This window comes from Labrus mixtus, chromosome 18 (genome assembly GCF_963584025.1).
Source record: "Labrus mixtus chromosome 18, fLabMix1.1, whole genome shotgun sequence".
Taxonomy (NCBI): Eukaryota; Metazoa; Chordata; class Actinopteri; order Labriformes; family Labridae; genus Labrus; species Labrus mixtus.
Window position 1 is genome coordinate 10,066,806 of NC_083629.1, and position 16,109 is coordinate 10,082,914.

At 43.4% G+C, this 16,109-nt stretch overlaps 1 protein-coding gene across 4 annotated transcripts in view; it reads left to right on the forward strand.

The window, feature by feature from the left end:
- tiam2a (TIAM Rac1 associated GEF 2a) overlaps nt 1–16,109 on the forward strand; it is a 71,966-nt gene that overhangs the window by 32,495 nt on the left and 23,362 nt on the right. For all 4 annotated transcript variants that reach the window (XM_061062362.1, XM_061062364.1, XM_061062363.1 and 1 more), the window contains 9 exons: nt 818–1,003; nt 1,297–1,440; nt 4,678–4,734; nt 9,362–9,538; nt 10,012–10,116; nt 10,209–10,287; nt 10,421–10,510; nt 10,597–10,797; nt 13,927–14,021. In XM_061062362.1, the coding sequence (XP_060918345.1) occupies nt 818–1,003; nt 1,297–1,440; nt 4,678–4,734; nt 9,362–9,538; nt 10,012–10,116; nt 10,209–10,287; nt 10,421–10,510; nt 10,597–10,797; nt 13,927–14,021 (1,134 nt within the window). The remainder of the gene's footprint in view (nt 1–817; nt 1,004–1,296; nt 1,441–4,677; nt 4,735–9,361; nt 9,539–10,011; nt 10,117–10,208; nt 10,288–10,420; nt 10,511–10,596; nt 10,798–13,926; nt 14,022–16,109) is intronic.

The following is a 16,109-nucleotide window of genomic DNA, read 5'->3' on the forward strand; positions in this document are numbered from 1 at the left end:
GAGACTTGTTAACTGAGGACACCTGCACAGCTGTGTACATAGGCATTTTCATGAGTTTAGTACATAACATAGCTTAGCATGGAACCATGGGGATTTCTCTGCGAGTTCTTTGTTTCAGATGTCCATAAAACCTCACCCTCCTGTCCCTTCGCAGTGTGTTCCTAATTCTCAAGAATGCCGTCAATGTGAATGAATCCTAATGGGACAACGCCATGGGGTGCATTATTGTAAATGAACTCACAGTGCAGCCAAGACCTATTAAAGTCAGTTGTTATAGAGGGTTGTTTAACTTGAGTGTTCTCATTAAAAGCAGTCTCCAGCCAACAAAATAAGCACTTTCTCAAAGCTTACATGGTGCAAAAAGGCACGGGGGGGGGTGTGACTGTAAACTGTAAACTGTGTGTATGTTCTGCTTGTGTGTGTATGCTGTATGGAGGTTTAACGGGTGGTCTGTACAACATCACCTCTCTCCCTAGACTTAGCTAAAGAAATGGGCATTAGGATTTACAGCACACACACAGTCCCTCCTCGGCTAGATAGTCTGCACTTACTATGAAACCTCCGCCAATGTGTGCCCTCAGCCTCCAGCAACATCTGCAAGCAATTGCCGTTGAAGGAAAGCACCCCTCTGACCGTGATCTACCTCTTTGACTCTCCATCTTCTTCCTCCCCCCCTTCCTCTTCCCTCTCCAGGCCCCCACCCAAACGTTGCCCATCCCCATTGCACTCCCTTCTCAGCCACCACCTAATATGTACTACCCTTACATGTAAAGCCTCTAACAAACATACTTTTGTTCTTATCTTATTTTTTTTTCAGATCCAGCAGTGGGAGCAGAACCTGGAAAGGTTCAACATGGATCTGTTTAGAATGCGCTGCTACCTGGCCAGTTTGCAGGGGGGAGAGCTTCCAAACCCCAAGAGCCTGCTTGCAATCGCCAGCCGCCCCACCAAAACCACCCTGGGACGGCTGGGGATCTTCTCTGTTTCCTCCTTTCATGCACTGGTGAGGAATGCGAGGGCATGCCCTGAATGACCTACTGATTGCATGAAAGAACTATACTTAAGTCCAGCAGTCAATTTGAGACTCCTTTAGTATTGGATACTTCACTTTTGATTCACTTATTGTCCAGCAGTACCCTTTGAAATCTTCTAATCATCAGAAACTAAAATGCCTCCTTCTGACGGCTCTCTTTATGCAACACTGGAGTAAAATAGGGGCTAATTAAGATAGTCTGATTAACTGGAATGCTTTGTTGAGATAAATGAGTGCAGCTCTGATAGTTTGTATCTGTTCAGATCTGTTCCAGGGATGAGGCCACACTCAGAAGGCGCTCGCTGTCCCTGACATACAGAGAGCGCAAGAGAGGCCTGTTCTCCTCAATCAAAGGCCTGGACAACCTAACGAGGAGAGGCCGGGACAAGAGGCCCTCTGCATCGCAGGTACCATTCATTATTGCTGTTTTTTTTTTTTATATATATAGTCAAACACAGTAACACACTTGCTGTACACAACATTTTGCTCTAGATTTACTTCACACTTGTTCAAAGCGTTGGTGTACTTTGCTTGGATAACCGAAAGATATGTTTAGCAATTTAGGGACAAGATTGTTAAGATCTCGCTTGGAGCTATCATTTAAATCACAAAGAGATATGGTAACATGATTCAAGCTCGTATAATGAACATATGAAAGTGTCAATGCCTTTCTGACGGCAGCACTTCGTCCCAAAGTGACAGTAAATAATCTCCATTAATCCCAAAGTAATGAAGCTACTCAGGTGGTCTGGATTAGACGATTCTTTATGCAGGATTATGTATTCAGCAGGGGAAACTACTCATTCTACCATGCACATAACATGAGCATGCAGAATAAGCATGCATGTTTGTGAGCACACACACACACACACACAGTCTCTTGGGATGTGCTACTTGCATACTGGGCACACATTGTGTATATTGTTAATGAAACAACGTGAAAACATGGTGCCTTATTGCTTACTCGCATGTAAAATGCCTGTGCTGACATAAAAGAAATCAGAGATCGGTACAGCCCTTTAGCGCTTTCAGCACATCCCCCCGCCCCCCCGAGGAGATTTTATTAATTAGAAGCACACAATCCCGTCCCTCCTGCTTCCTGGTAAGTTTGAGTGCACACCTCCCATCAACAAAAGCACAGAGGAGCATTCCTCACCCAGCTGCAGATGGGGAGTTTTAAATCCTCTAGTTAGTAATTAGACATGTGCTGGTTATTTATTGATACAGAGATCCACCAAGCTATACCCTGAAGGTACGGCTCTGGAGAATACTCTCGTCTTGGAGGTCTATTTTCAGACTTTTGCCACACAAGAAATACTCATTTTCTCACGTCTTTTATAGACCTCTGTTCATTAGTTGAAAGTCAAGTAAGAGGAAAGAGCTCTGGTTTTGATTAGCAGCAATCTACCTTAATTTTTCGTGATGCTGTGAAGCCAATATGGAGTCTTATTGTTGTTTTGAGCTCACACAGCTAAGAGCCAATCATGTTCCCTAGTCGGAGCTCTGACTTCTGACTGCTTACAAAATGTTCCCTGTCCTGTTTAGCTCGCTCTTTATCTCGCTAACCCATGCCGCCACCTGCTCTGTGTTATTTATGTTTTTGCATTTGCGCACATCTCTCAGAAACTAGATGTGTGTGTGTGTGTGTGTGTGTGTGTGTGTGTGTGTGTGTAAACATTTTTCTAGGGAACTCCGCAGGCCGGCCCTAATGAGGCCGTCCAGCTACTTTTTGCAGCGCAGAAGGCCGAGGTGGCGCTGCAGCTCACACATGAATTATTGAAAGCCATATGTGGTAGATGGCATTCTCCAATCTTTTCTCAGCCCCACAGACACCGGCAGATGGTTGGTGTAAAGACGCTAAATATTAAATAGCCTTCCTTTACTCTTTTCTCCACGTTCTTCTCCTATTACAAGCTTATTTTAGTGCTTTTTGGTATTTTCTTTATTTACCTGAAGCCTCATTAGGAACTACATTTTGGCTTTTGAGTGCTGGGGTTTCCTGGACAGCTGCCATTTTTGTTGTTGTTGTTCTCTCTCTTTTTTTATTTTTTATTTTACAAGAGAACCATTACAGTAAAAGTTTTAGTTCTCTCTTGTTCTCAATGGGATATTCTGTGTGGGTCATTTTAGGTTACATCATCCCCTTTTTGGCTCATGTTGCCCTGACGTGACAAATGTTTACTGGAGACGGATTTGGACAGCATGGCAGTCTGAGCAGCCAAACTCTCATCCTTGCGCTTAAATCTGTTGTTACCTCCTCAGGTTTTCCAACTGTGGAGAAGATTTTTTTCCTGATATCTTCCCTCTGTATTGCCCTCTTTTTTCGCCTCTACCTTTTTTGCTGCTAATTTAAAACCTTGAGTTTTATCTCTCTCTCTCCCCAAATGTATCCTTTTCCCCCCCTAGCTGTGTCCTGTGTCTCAGAACATAAACATTACACAGTCCTTCTCCCACAGTTTCCATACTGACTCATCTGTGTTGACTAAGACTAAATCTCATTTACTGCTGCGACTCCAGACCTGACAACCTTAGTCTTCTCCCCCTCCCAGCTCCTGCCCTCTCCTTTTCTCAGCTCTCATCTCTCATAGGAGAGCTCTGTATACAGTAAAGAGCTGGCCCGGCAGTCGGCTGTGGGAAGTAGGCCAGAAAGGTCTTGAGGATTTGTGGGAGAGATGGTAAAGCTTTCTAAAATTAGTCAGTTTAAAGCGACGCAGCACTGTCTACAGCCACTTTATAAATGTACCCGTGTTATGAAGGGAGACTTACTGTGCTTTGCTGATCAGAGGTCAGGGGAGGGTTCTCACAAACACAAAAGGATCCTGAGAGTTTTTTTCTGAAAAAAGTAATCCTCGGACTCTGAATAAAGGTATTGCGTTTTTACCCATATCTTATTGTGCATAATGTCCTAATGATTTTTGCAAGAAATTCAGCTTCAGGTCTGTTAATTCTGCAGGAAAACGAGCACCTTATGACCTGTTTCCAAAAAGAAATGCCCCATTTTTTTTTTGCCACCTATCATGTCCCTCCTGCCAAGTGACAAAGTATCCCAGCAAAAGCTGTTAACTGCCGCCTTTTTGAGTGAGGACCGGAGTTACACCCTCTCATAACAGATGACTCTGTGTCACTGCTGTATTATAGAGTCGTTAAAGCCCTCTGGGGCTGCAGAGTCACCTCCAGTTCTGGGCTTAGCCAGACACAACACACCTAACAATCACAAGCGGGAGAGGAGAGGTGGAGGAAGGTAGAATGGATTAAGAACAGAGAGATTTAAACTCTTGGGGAGTGCATGTGGAAGGGGAGGCAGTGCTTGTCCTCCTCTCATCTGTTACCGGACTGTGCCCCCCTTTCATCTCTCAGCTACATAGAAACCACTCAGTGTCCAAACACACCCCCTCCACTCACACACGTCCACAACCGCACAGCGTATTTCTACCACTGCACCTTCAAAGGGCTACAGACGCCGTTTGGATGCAGAATCAAAGCGCAGCACTCGCCACATGTAGTTTTTAATTACTTCCATAATAGCACCGTGTGTGTCTGTCTAATATTGTGTTGCCGAAAGTGGTTGGCCACTTAATCGCTCATGACTCAATCAGTGTGGTGCCCCTCTGTCTGAAACGCTTTTTTTCTCTCTTGATTTTCAGATTTTTGAGAGCGACGCTGGAGGTCAAACATACGCCTTCCCTCCGAGGAGCACAGAGGTGAGTCACAGTGTTCGCTAACTTTGTCTGCTGCGGTTTCTGGATCTTTGATATACCTTTTGAAAAAATTCCTCTGCCATCTGTCACATCCATCCTCTGGTACCGTTTTATGTGCCGAATTATCCGTTACAGCGTGAAGTAGCTGTGTCAGAAGCGGGTCCACTGATACTTTGACCTACGCTGTCTTTCATGGCTTTGATAGTGGGCTGTGTAAAGATATTTTTTTACACACAGGGGGATCAGAAAGTGCGCGTGTGTGTGCCTGTGCATATTACATGCTCAAGATCAAAGCAAAGAATCCTTTCATGTTGGTCTGCCGATGTCTGAACGATAAATAGACACCATAGAGATTTCTTGGTGGAGTTGAAACGTGGTTAAAGTCCTGCATGGACAGGGCTTCAATTCCCAGCATAATTGAGTTAATGGAGGGTGCTGAACTGAAGTTATGACCAGAATCACTGATTGAAAAACTGTGTTTGGGTTTATCGTAAAGTGCTGTGAAGAATATAGGTGTGTGAATTCTGTCTGTCGCCAGACCAACTAAGCCCCAAGACACAGGCACTGCAGCTTTTTCAGGATCTTTGGTGGTTACAAATATTTCTGTAACAGCTCAGAAACTTACTGCCTACATGTCTTTGTCTTCCTTGTTCAGTTTTCTTTTCATTTTTTAGCTGGAGACTGACCTAAAGAGCATGATTCTGCCATATATCAAGGCCAGACCTGGTCTTTTAAGTTTGGCCATCTTACTTTTATTAGTAATATGACAATATGCTCGCTTAAGTTAATGGTGACATTTTTTTTTTTTTTTACAAGGCAACATTATTAAACTTTGAGTATTACAACATAGCACTGCAAGGTTCCCAGAACACAGAAATTAACCGCCTGATGATAGCACTTTACAGATTGTAATTCCGCAAGCACAGTGTAATGAAGCGCTGCTGCCATTACATCTTTGTACTTCCATATTGCATCTGTAATGACGTGGAATTGGCGGCACAGTGGTGTGATTTGACATTGCATTACGGCATTGCAGAAGCATGAGAGCACAGAGCAGGAGCTTCACATACACTAACACTCAGATACACACACACACACACATACACACACACACACACACACACACACACACAGCACTAATCCGGCCTGTCAGCTCCAACGTTATACATTGCCACCGTCTCCCCTCATTACTTCTCTGTTCTTACCTCAGATGGAGGATCAGGGTGAAACGACCTCGCCCACCATTCCGCCTCTGTGTGTTTCACATTCTTTTTTTTTCCGTCAGGAGCCCACCGATGGACAAGGCTCAGAACTGTCCTCGGATAACTAACTGATATATTGTAACTTAAAATGGAGCTGTCGAAGTGAACAGAACACGAAATATTCTTGGCAGAAATCCACAAAACAGTAGTTTTATAAATATCTGTGGCTGTTTTTCCTGCTTCATATCAAACGTATCAAAGCGGTCTCAGACCAGCAGATGAACCATAACACTGACAGACTGGCATAATGGACACATTTAAACAGAGCGGGATGGACATGATGAAGGTTGGCTGTTCCACAGGATGCAATGATTCATGGTATGACTCTTTGGTCAATGGGGCAACTGTTAAAACGGCTCTATTGAGAGCCTTCAAATGGACTTCTAACAGGAAGTGGTTTGGGAAACAATAATAGCCTTCATTGGTGTGACACTTTAATGTTTCTTAAAATGTGGCTGAGGGTTTTGGCGTCCCCTGGACTTGGACGTGGAACAACCACTTGTCACTAGAATTCATTTGATTTAGTGGGGATTAGGAGTCTTCAGGGTGGGGAGAGGGGAAGTAGAGGGGACTGCACAGCTGTATTGATTTTTATCTGCACATACAGTTCTTCAGCTCTGTCTTGTTGACTGTTGTCGTACTTGGGTCTTAAATCCATTGAATTACTCCAATAAACAATCAACTCCCTCTAATCTTTTGACGCAAGTTGAGTGATGTGTATGCTTGTATATATGTATGTACACAAGCTTCATTGAAGTTGTCTTGTAGGTAGGCTGTAGGTTGTGACTGCTGCATTATGCAGAGACAGACATATCTATAAGGGATGACATCATCAATAAAATAGCTATAGACTTTTTTCTCTTCAGGGCCTCCATCCACCCACTCTTTCAGTGGAGTGACTGAATATGTGTGTGACTATTTTAGGTCCAGCATTCTGTTACTCCGACTGTTGCCACTTTTTTAATATGGCTTGTGTGAGAAAAGACAGTTACACCTCACCGGCACTGTAAACGATACAGAGGCGTAATGGTAGCGTGAAGTTTTTCTGGGGCTGAGCTGGCGTCAGAGGCAGGTAATAGGAGCAACTGAGGCAAAACCGCATCAACATAAATGTCAGAGCCAGCAGGGTGGAAGAGGGCTCTCGTGCTTCCACCATGGAGTACTGCCGTTTACCACTGAGACACCAGTAGCAGGGTGTTGGAGTGACAAGCTGAGCCTTGTCACAGCGGTGAGAAATCTTCATGTACAAATGGCTTGTGATTCCTGAATGCTCAAGGTCATTTTTGAGCAATTCACATGAAAATGTAAACAAAAGCCAGTTAATTCAAGCACAGGGATATGTGCTAAAGAGTGAAGATGTAGGTTTGGCTCATTCTGTTTCGATTTTTTTCTTCTTCTTTTTTTTTTCAAATGCTCGACTATCTGACATGACTGTCAAATTTTACCACTCTTGTCTATGATACACTGATCCCTCTTTCATGTCACCACGTCTCACCACACTCCGCTACCCATGAGCACTTCTGCTTGAACTGTGAAGTCAATTCTAAGGAGCAGGCACCAGTGCTCACCAGTATGGGTGGAACAGAGCGAGCGAGAGAGAGAACAGAAAGGGTGTGTTTGCACAGCCACCACCAAATTTGTCCGTTACTCCGCATGCACCTTTTTTTAGAAGCTCCTGGGTGGAGGACCGCTTGCTTGCATATAATTTCCACACGTGAGAGGAAAGACTGAACTTTGGGTTTGAACTATTTGTCTGAATGCAGACACACATAAATAGGGTTGACGCTGTGACCACACAGAGCACACGTTGAAGTCCGGCGTGCGCCTGGACCGTACTCTTGGCAGCCCTTCATGGAACGTTGACCAGGCAACCGCCGGCCTGTTGCAGCCCTCCCTGACCATGAATGAGTGTATAGTGTTAGTCAGCCGCTGGTCAGGTCAGCGCAGGATACCAAATCTTAGTTTTCCAGTCACGCCAAACAAACAGGACTGTTATGCAACCAGTTGCCATGACAGCTTGTTTTTTGTTTTTTTTTCTTACTGTGTTTGTAAGCCTGACCTCACATGTTAGCAGAGGTGTGTGTCGTTGGAACTGGTAACTTGTGTTCCTCCTCCCCTACAGGTGAGGGCAAGATTTGAGTCAAAACATTGGTGTCCTTTATTTTGGCAGTGATTCATGAAGAAAATGATTGCGGTGGAAAATGAGGCAAATGTTTGTGTTTTTCTGAATACATAAAGAATGTTACTTATGAGCATGTGTGTGCAGCGAAGTGATGCTCTGAATCAGAGGCAGTAGCTGGTTCCTTTTAAGGCTTCTAGTCTGGCAGGGAAAAAAGGTATATTTTTTACTCTTGAGATGATGCATCAACAGCAGGCAGCCAGCTTCTAAAACAGGGAAACGCTCACACACATGCACACCACACAGAAAGGCTCAGCACTAAAAACACCAGTCTCCATTTTTATGATCCCATAATGCTTTTAAACATCCCTTTATATCAAGAACGATTATCTGATGCAATTATCCCGCTTGGTCTTGTGTCTTAGTTCAACCAAGAAGTCAGATCGTCTTCTTAAGAAGTGCTGAATCACTGAGTTTCAGTGCATTTGGAGACTTTCCTCAAGATGGAGGGACGTGATAATTGTGGTTTAAGGCTGCACTGTGGCTTCTCCCGCAGCCCCTAAACACAGCAGTGGCACTTTTCCCTCCAGAGACACAGAGTCGCAACCAAAACCCCCAAATGACGGCCTGTGAGGCAGAGCCTGTGGGATAACCCCTCTCTGCCGTAATACCCAGCTCTAACCTCACTGTTAATACCACCAACAAATAATTACATTCAAATGGCTGATCTGAAGGTTTGAAGGATTGGAAAATAAACTGTTCCTATTCATCACTTAGGTCAAAATAACTTCATTGGCTTTTTGAATGAAATGAGCCCTGAGGAATGGCGCAGATATCATCTGGATGTCGTCTAGAACTGCTGGTCGACCCCATTGCCAATCATCTTGTGTACACGGTCATTATAATGACTGTTACGGGGAGCAACTGCCGTCCATGTTGTCCAATGAATTTCTGAAAGGCTAATTGTATGACATCTTTGATCCGTTGCTTGATCCACAGCCAAGCATTGAGACTAATGGAACTGTATTGATTTGTGTGCTGCTACTCTAAAAGAGTACTCTCTCTCTCTCTCTCTCTCTCTCTCTCTCTCTCTCTCTCTCTCTCTCTCTCTCTCTCTCTCCTCCTGCTACCTCCCCGTCTTTGGTTTCCGCCTACTTCCCCCCTTTTCTTTTTCACTCTCCCTCTAATGCCTCTAACACCCTCCTTTTATCTTGTCTTACCCTCCTTTTTTGAATCTCCTCTTCTACAGAGGCTGGACGTTCTGACCAGTATCTACTCCATGTCGCCCCCTGAGGGTGGTGTGTGGGACAGCATCAGCGGTGCCACAGATGTGCTGACATGTGTCTACATGCCAGACCGCCTGACGCTCCAAGTTCCCATCAGAAGAGACCAGACAGCGGCTGACCTTCTCTCTGCAGCTTGCAAGGTCGGGTAGCAGCCAGTTGCAGAAAAGATGATGAGATGCCAACTCAACAGTTGTTTGTATATCCTGACAGTTGATGAAAAAAAGAAAAAACTCTGTACAAACAGTAATGTCTTTTAGATTTGGGTTTACTTCAACTTGTTTGTTGAAGTGGGTCTTTCAATGTAGGTTTGAAATTCATAGTTATGGTGTGGTCTTTAAATGTTTAATACATAGTCTTTGTTTGAGCATCTGTAGCAGATCTCCTGTTGTATTTTGCTCATAAAGACCAGCAACACGCACACACATAAACATACACTGGTCCCTTGTGTGAAGCTTCTAAATTTACTGCAAATTTCTGAACACTAGGTAAACTAGGTGAATAATTCAGGCCCTGGCCATACAGCATCTGTCAGACAACGCGTTGGTGCATAAAATATATCGGATGATTCTGTGCATCCAGGCGGCTGATCATTAAGGGTCTCTTGTGTAAACAGGTGAAACAGCTGGACCCGAGTCTGCACTGCCTCCGGCTGCACAGGCAGGCAGGACACGAGGCCGAGGTCCGATACGCGTCTCCTGGAGAGCTCGTCCGTGATTTGGTGAGTGGGTGAAATCAGCGGAAAGTACACAGACAGCGTAATTATTTACCACTTATTTAATGCTTGTTGATTTGTTTGGTATCACCCTGTAGGTCAACGATCAGTTGGAGGTTGTCCCAGTCAATGTGTTTACGCTCCACATGAGCAAGCAGAGCGACAGTGGAGACTTTGGTGAGTGTGTCCAACGAGGATTGGTTTGATCTAGTTTATTTGATTGTATGTGTACTACTAAATGATCCTTTACAACCTTCTTTACTTCTCACTGATTTTGTGTCTTTTGCTTTGTGTCTTCTCCTCCTGACAGGTTTTGCAGTAACAGGGCACATAGACAACCAGAGAAACAGCAGGATTTTTGTCAGTGAGGTGCTTCATGATGGACTGGCATTCAATGAAGGTGTTTTACTAACTCGATCGTGATACAGGTAATGATAGTGTGGCTTTTTTCCACTTCCATTTTGAAACATGCTTGTGTTTTCCCAGGTTTGCGCCCAGGCGATGAAATCCTGGTGCTGAACGACCGGTGTGTGTCTGGCCTGGACCTGTCACTGATCCAGACACTGTTTGGTGAAGAAACCCTGCACCTGAGCCTGAGGCGGGATGGACCCCTCCCACCAACCTTGACCTCCAACCACAGGGCCCCTCCGGTTCACAGCAAGCACCACAGAGCCAAGTCCTCCTCTGGTACGTTAAATCTCACAAACTCTGTATAGATCTAGTCATAGGTTTGGATGCTATAGAGTTATATTTAATAATAAAATTCAAAGTGAAGTTGATAATTAGCATCCCTTGTGTGTGACAGATGGTGAGAGACAAAGAGGGAGAAACACTTTAGATGCTGAGAAATGCTTGGCAACCTCATTGAGGTAGCACTTTCTCAGTTCAGAGTCCATGTGAAGGCACCAGTTCAACAGCTTTTTTTGTGTTTTTTTTGTGTCTTTTTTTTGTTACCAAGCTTTGCTACCCCAACTGTGCACAGCCTGGTTCTGCAACAGTTCCAAGTCAATGCACTGTTGACTAAGAGTACATAATGCATGTTTTTGGTGTGTGATGAGTTGTATAATTAGAGCTTTCCAGGTCTGTTCTTTTTAAGCGGGCAGTTATTATACAAAACTCAAAGTTACTGAATGGGCAGTTACGTACAGTGCAGCGTTTGCTGGGAAAGTAGGCAGTTTTGACACCTAACCCACTAACAGGCACCGCACTTCCTTTCCAGTTAAGATCTTGCTCAGATCTTTACTTCCCCCAAAGAGACTCATCGTCTCCCTTCACTGTCAAAAGTCAGAAGAAGAAGCCTCAGAAGATTTCTCACAGCTCTGTGTTTTCAGAGGGAGAGAAGGGGCCGCGAGGGGCGTTTGACCGCAGAGGGCTCATTATCGCTGCGATTGTATAGTATCCTGTCATCTCGGTTTAATCTCAATGCAGACAAGAGATGTCAGAACAGAACTGTGAGGTCGTCCGTGTGGCCGGACAAACACAGCTGATACCCAGCTGGTAGAGAAGCATTTGTTTGTTCAGGCTTCACTCTAAAGGTAAGGGCAGAAGACAAATATTAGATTAGATTCTATTTAGATACTGTGACTGTTTTCATTCAACAAAGTAAAAAAAAAAAAAAAACAGTAGAAAGAAAACAGTTTGTATAGAAATATGAATAAACAAAGAGACATTGCATAATCATTATTAAAAATTTGCAGCAATTACAGCAGGTAATGCAGGTATCTGTAGGTATGTGTAGTGAATGTGTAAGTAAGAAATGCTAATAGTATGATAACATATACTGATCATAAAACTGGAGGTGTGATATTCACACGGCATATACATTATACAACAGATCTTTAATCTGCAGAGCAATCTAGTTTAATTTGATACAGTGGTTGTCTCTGTGTAAGAATTGGATATGGTGTTTGATTAGATCAGACTGGAGCCTTCATTTAAAACCATGGTCCAGGAAATGTATCTTGTCTCTTGTATCTTGTCAGGGAAAACCTGATATTCTAAATCAGACACATCATGGTCATGTTTTGATATTTTTTAACTACATTGCAACTAAATGGTCAGGCATAGTCATCTAATGGAAGTTTGTGTTTGTGGGTGTGTGGAAGGTGGAATACATATCAGAGAATAAAAAGTAGGGATGTAAAAATGAATTGTAAAATTGTGATACATCGATTCAAAGGAGTCAAGATTCACATGGGTAGTTTGAAAAATGAATCGCAATAATATCGTTATAGCAACATTACAACAACAACAGGAACATTTTGGCTTCTCCAAGACTGAAAATGAAAGAGATGAGAAGATAAGAAAACTGTGTGCAAATATTTCAAGAAGACAGGAAACTACACAAATAGCACAACCAACATGATGCAGCATTTAATCGACACCACAACGAGAAGCTCCAATCACCTCCCCTTGTTCTGAGGAAAAAAAAAACATTGAAATGCCAAACCACACTGACAAGCGGGTTTGCAGCCCCTAAAGGAATCTTTTTCAGTCATTTGTAAAAAAATAAATTGTAAGAGAATCATATCGTGAAACCAGTATCGTGTAATGTCTCAGGAGTTGAGTGAATCGTTACATCCATAATAAAAAGTATTTCAAGTAGAAAAAAAGATGAGAAAGTTGCAGACTTGATCGCAGAGTGTTGCAGGTTCACACTACACACGTCTTTGTACGACTTCAGGTTTTCTCTGAAATACATAAACGTATCGCCACAACTCTTAATTCCAACATTCTACCTGAAAAGTTCAAAACATATTGTTATTTTTTATAACGGACTATTCATGGTTTTCAGCATGAATAAAAGCTTCAAAAAAGAAGTGAGAAAAAAACATTGAGTTTGAGAAAAATGTAGAGTGTCATTTTAATGATAGCAATTCATTAGTGTTTCCTCCACTACAGCCATAATTGAACACAAAGGAATTAATGACTTGAAGGCCTCATTACAGTAAGTGGTGTGATCAAAGAGCCTGCAGTTTTCCTCTCGGTCTCAAGAGGGCATATGATCCCAGGCAGGCTGATAAGGAGGCAGGGAGGTAAATGCCGACAGAGGGGGGATTTTGACTCACTGACTTTCATGACAGTGTTCCTAGAAGGAAGATGTCTGTCAGCTGATACTTTCAGCTTGATGTAAACGTATCAGACAAGAGAATCAAATTCAAATGACTAGATAAATGTTACTCTGCTCCAGAATTCTGACATCTGGTTGACAATGATGATCAGAGGGAGAAGTTCAGCTCTACAGGAGATTCCGAAGGCTTCTTTTATTTCCTGCTGTAACAATGGACTGCCTCCCTACAATCATAAATAGTCTTTTCATGTGGGGCCTTGAATTTAAGAAAAAGTAGTTCAAATTTAGAAAATATATTCAAAAACACTGGAATGATCTCAGACTGTCAGGACAATTCACATGAAAAAATACAAATGAAGTAGAATCAGCTGTAACTTTTATACAACTGTGTATGAAAATAAAATCAAAAAAACATAACCGGGTCTTTAATTAGCATTGGCTTGTGTTTTTTTTCCCGGATGACTGAATGCACTGGCCATTTTTAGACCGGAGAGATGTTTTAAGTGCTGAGCGACTGGCAGGCGCCCATGATGCTTTTAGACTCTGGTCAGCATTGTTTGTGTTGTGTGGTCAGTTGAAGAATGTACATCAGCTAAAAAAGAAACACTACAGTAGAGATACAGTGACGGCTGGTATGGGTTTAAAACACTATCACACACCACACACAAACGTAAGCACACCCACATAGTGACACTAAACCTGATGTTCCCACTGTCCCCTCTCTCTCTCTCTCTCTCTCTCTCCAGATGTGTGCACTGCAGCAGAAAATGATGCGTCCCTGTGTGTAGGACTGGAGAATGTTCACTCGCACTGCTCACACAGGCCTGTTCAGCACAGCAAGGTAAGAAGGCCTTCAGTGTGTGTGTGTGTGTGTGTGTGTGTGTGTGTGTGTGTGTGTGTGTGTGTGTGTGTGTGTGTGTGTGTGTGTGTTTTAAGTGTTCCAATGAAAGAATATCTATTGTTCCTTACAGTGTTCATCCACCTACAGGAGCTATTTCTCTTCTACGGTTTTTTTTTTGTTTGGCTAAAAAGTGTGCACATGTTGAGTGTGTGTGACTTTGTGCCCACTCACAGTGGCAGCTGTGTGGCCGTCACAAACCAGACTGGCACCAATCCTTTGCATTACCATAATTAGGATACTTCATCATAGCCACGGGTATAAACAGGGCTTATTACTGTCATGCAGACTGAGAGATGTGGGTGCACCCTATACACACACACACACACACATGCCTGACAACATGCTGTCATCCTTAACTTCAGTCTTACACAGAAATGTACAAGATATTTTTCAAAATCTTTGGTTGTGAAAGTATTTAAGTCCGGGAGACATCTTTATACTTGTGACAATCTTGGTGCTTGTTTGCCTTGGCTCTGGTCCAAAAACACAAATAGTACCCTGCGATTATTAAAACCCTTAATTTCCTCTCGAATCAATTGTAAAATAAAAGCCTCCTCTATAAATACGCCAAATGCTCGTCCCTGAGGATTTATGGCAGATTGCATGCCTATTTCTGTCCTTTCTGTTGTTGCGTATCCGGTCAGGTTTTTTTTTTGTTTTTTTTGATATGTAAACCAACTTTTATTGAAGTCATTAAACTGAGCGTGAGCAGATCCCTTTGGGAGTTACGCCTCAGCGCTGTGGTAATGTAATAGGGGGAGAGTGTGTATGCTCGTGTTTATTAGGAGCAGTAATGATTGTGTGTGTGGTCATCAGGAAAAAGCCATGTGTTAATGATGTGGACATGGCTGGATGCCTGAGAGCGAATGCGTGTGCGTCCACGCGTTTTCACCTTCGCTTGCATCGCTCAGCTAATATTTTGTCCTTTTAGTTTGGAGTCTGCAGTGGTTGTCAGCAAAGTGGGCGCATGTTTGGCACCAACCAGCTCATTATATGAAAAAGGGGAATAGGCAGTCATGTTTAGCTAGTTTCATTAATGATTCATTGATACTAAATCCAGGCCAAATATCCAGAAAGCATCACTAATTGCCATGGCTGCTATGGCTTTATTCTAATTGCCTGTGTCAGAAGATGCTGTGCAGTGTCTGACCCCCGGTCAGCCAGGAGGTGGATTAGAGAGGACAACTTGCCCTCTTCTACGCTCTCTTTTCTGGCTCTATTCATCCCTCTTTTGTTTGCCCGGTGATGTGAGTCAGTCCCACTGCGCTGGGATCTGCACTGCACCACTGCTGCTGATGCTCAGCTCCCCACCGATTGTCTCTTCCAGAGGGTTGAATGGAAGAAAGGTGTGTGTGTGTGTGTGTGTGTGTGTGTGTGTGTGTGTGTGTGTGTGTGTGTGTGTGTGTGTGTGTGTGTGTGTGTGTGTGTGTGTGTGTGTGTGTGTGTGTGTGTGTGTGTGTGTGTGTGTGTGTGTGTGTGTGTGTGTGTGTGTGTGTGTGTGTGTGTGTGTGTGTGTGTGTGTGTGTGTGTGTGTGTGTGTGTGTGTGTGTGTGTGTGTGTGTGTGTGTGTGTGTGTGTGTGTGTGTGTGTGTGTGTGTGTGTGTGTGTGTGTGTGTGTGTGTGTGTGTGTGTGTGTGTGTGTGTGGCAGGAGAGTAAGGGAAGGTTTATGAATGTGTGTGCTTATGTCATTGCATATGTGCACATTTTTAAGGCACAAAAGGGGAAAAAGCACTCAGCCTCCATCAGGGAGAATCAGCCACTGTGAAAGTGATTAAAAAAAAAAAACACACACACACACACAGGGGGAGATATTGGAGCTGGTAAATCTGATTTTTGATGTCACGTAGAGCAGAATTTAATCACTGCAGGGCCATCAGTTTGTTCTCTGGGGTGGAAAGACAGAAATATCGAGTCACCAGGTAGAAAATCAGCAATGTATCAGCATTAAGGTGCACACATGCGTGCACCAGACGAGACGATAGTCAATAGAGATGGATGGAAGGGAGGCACTAATTTCAAGCTTCTTG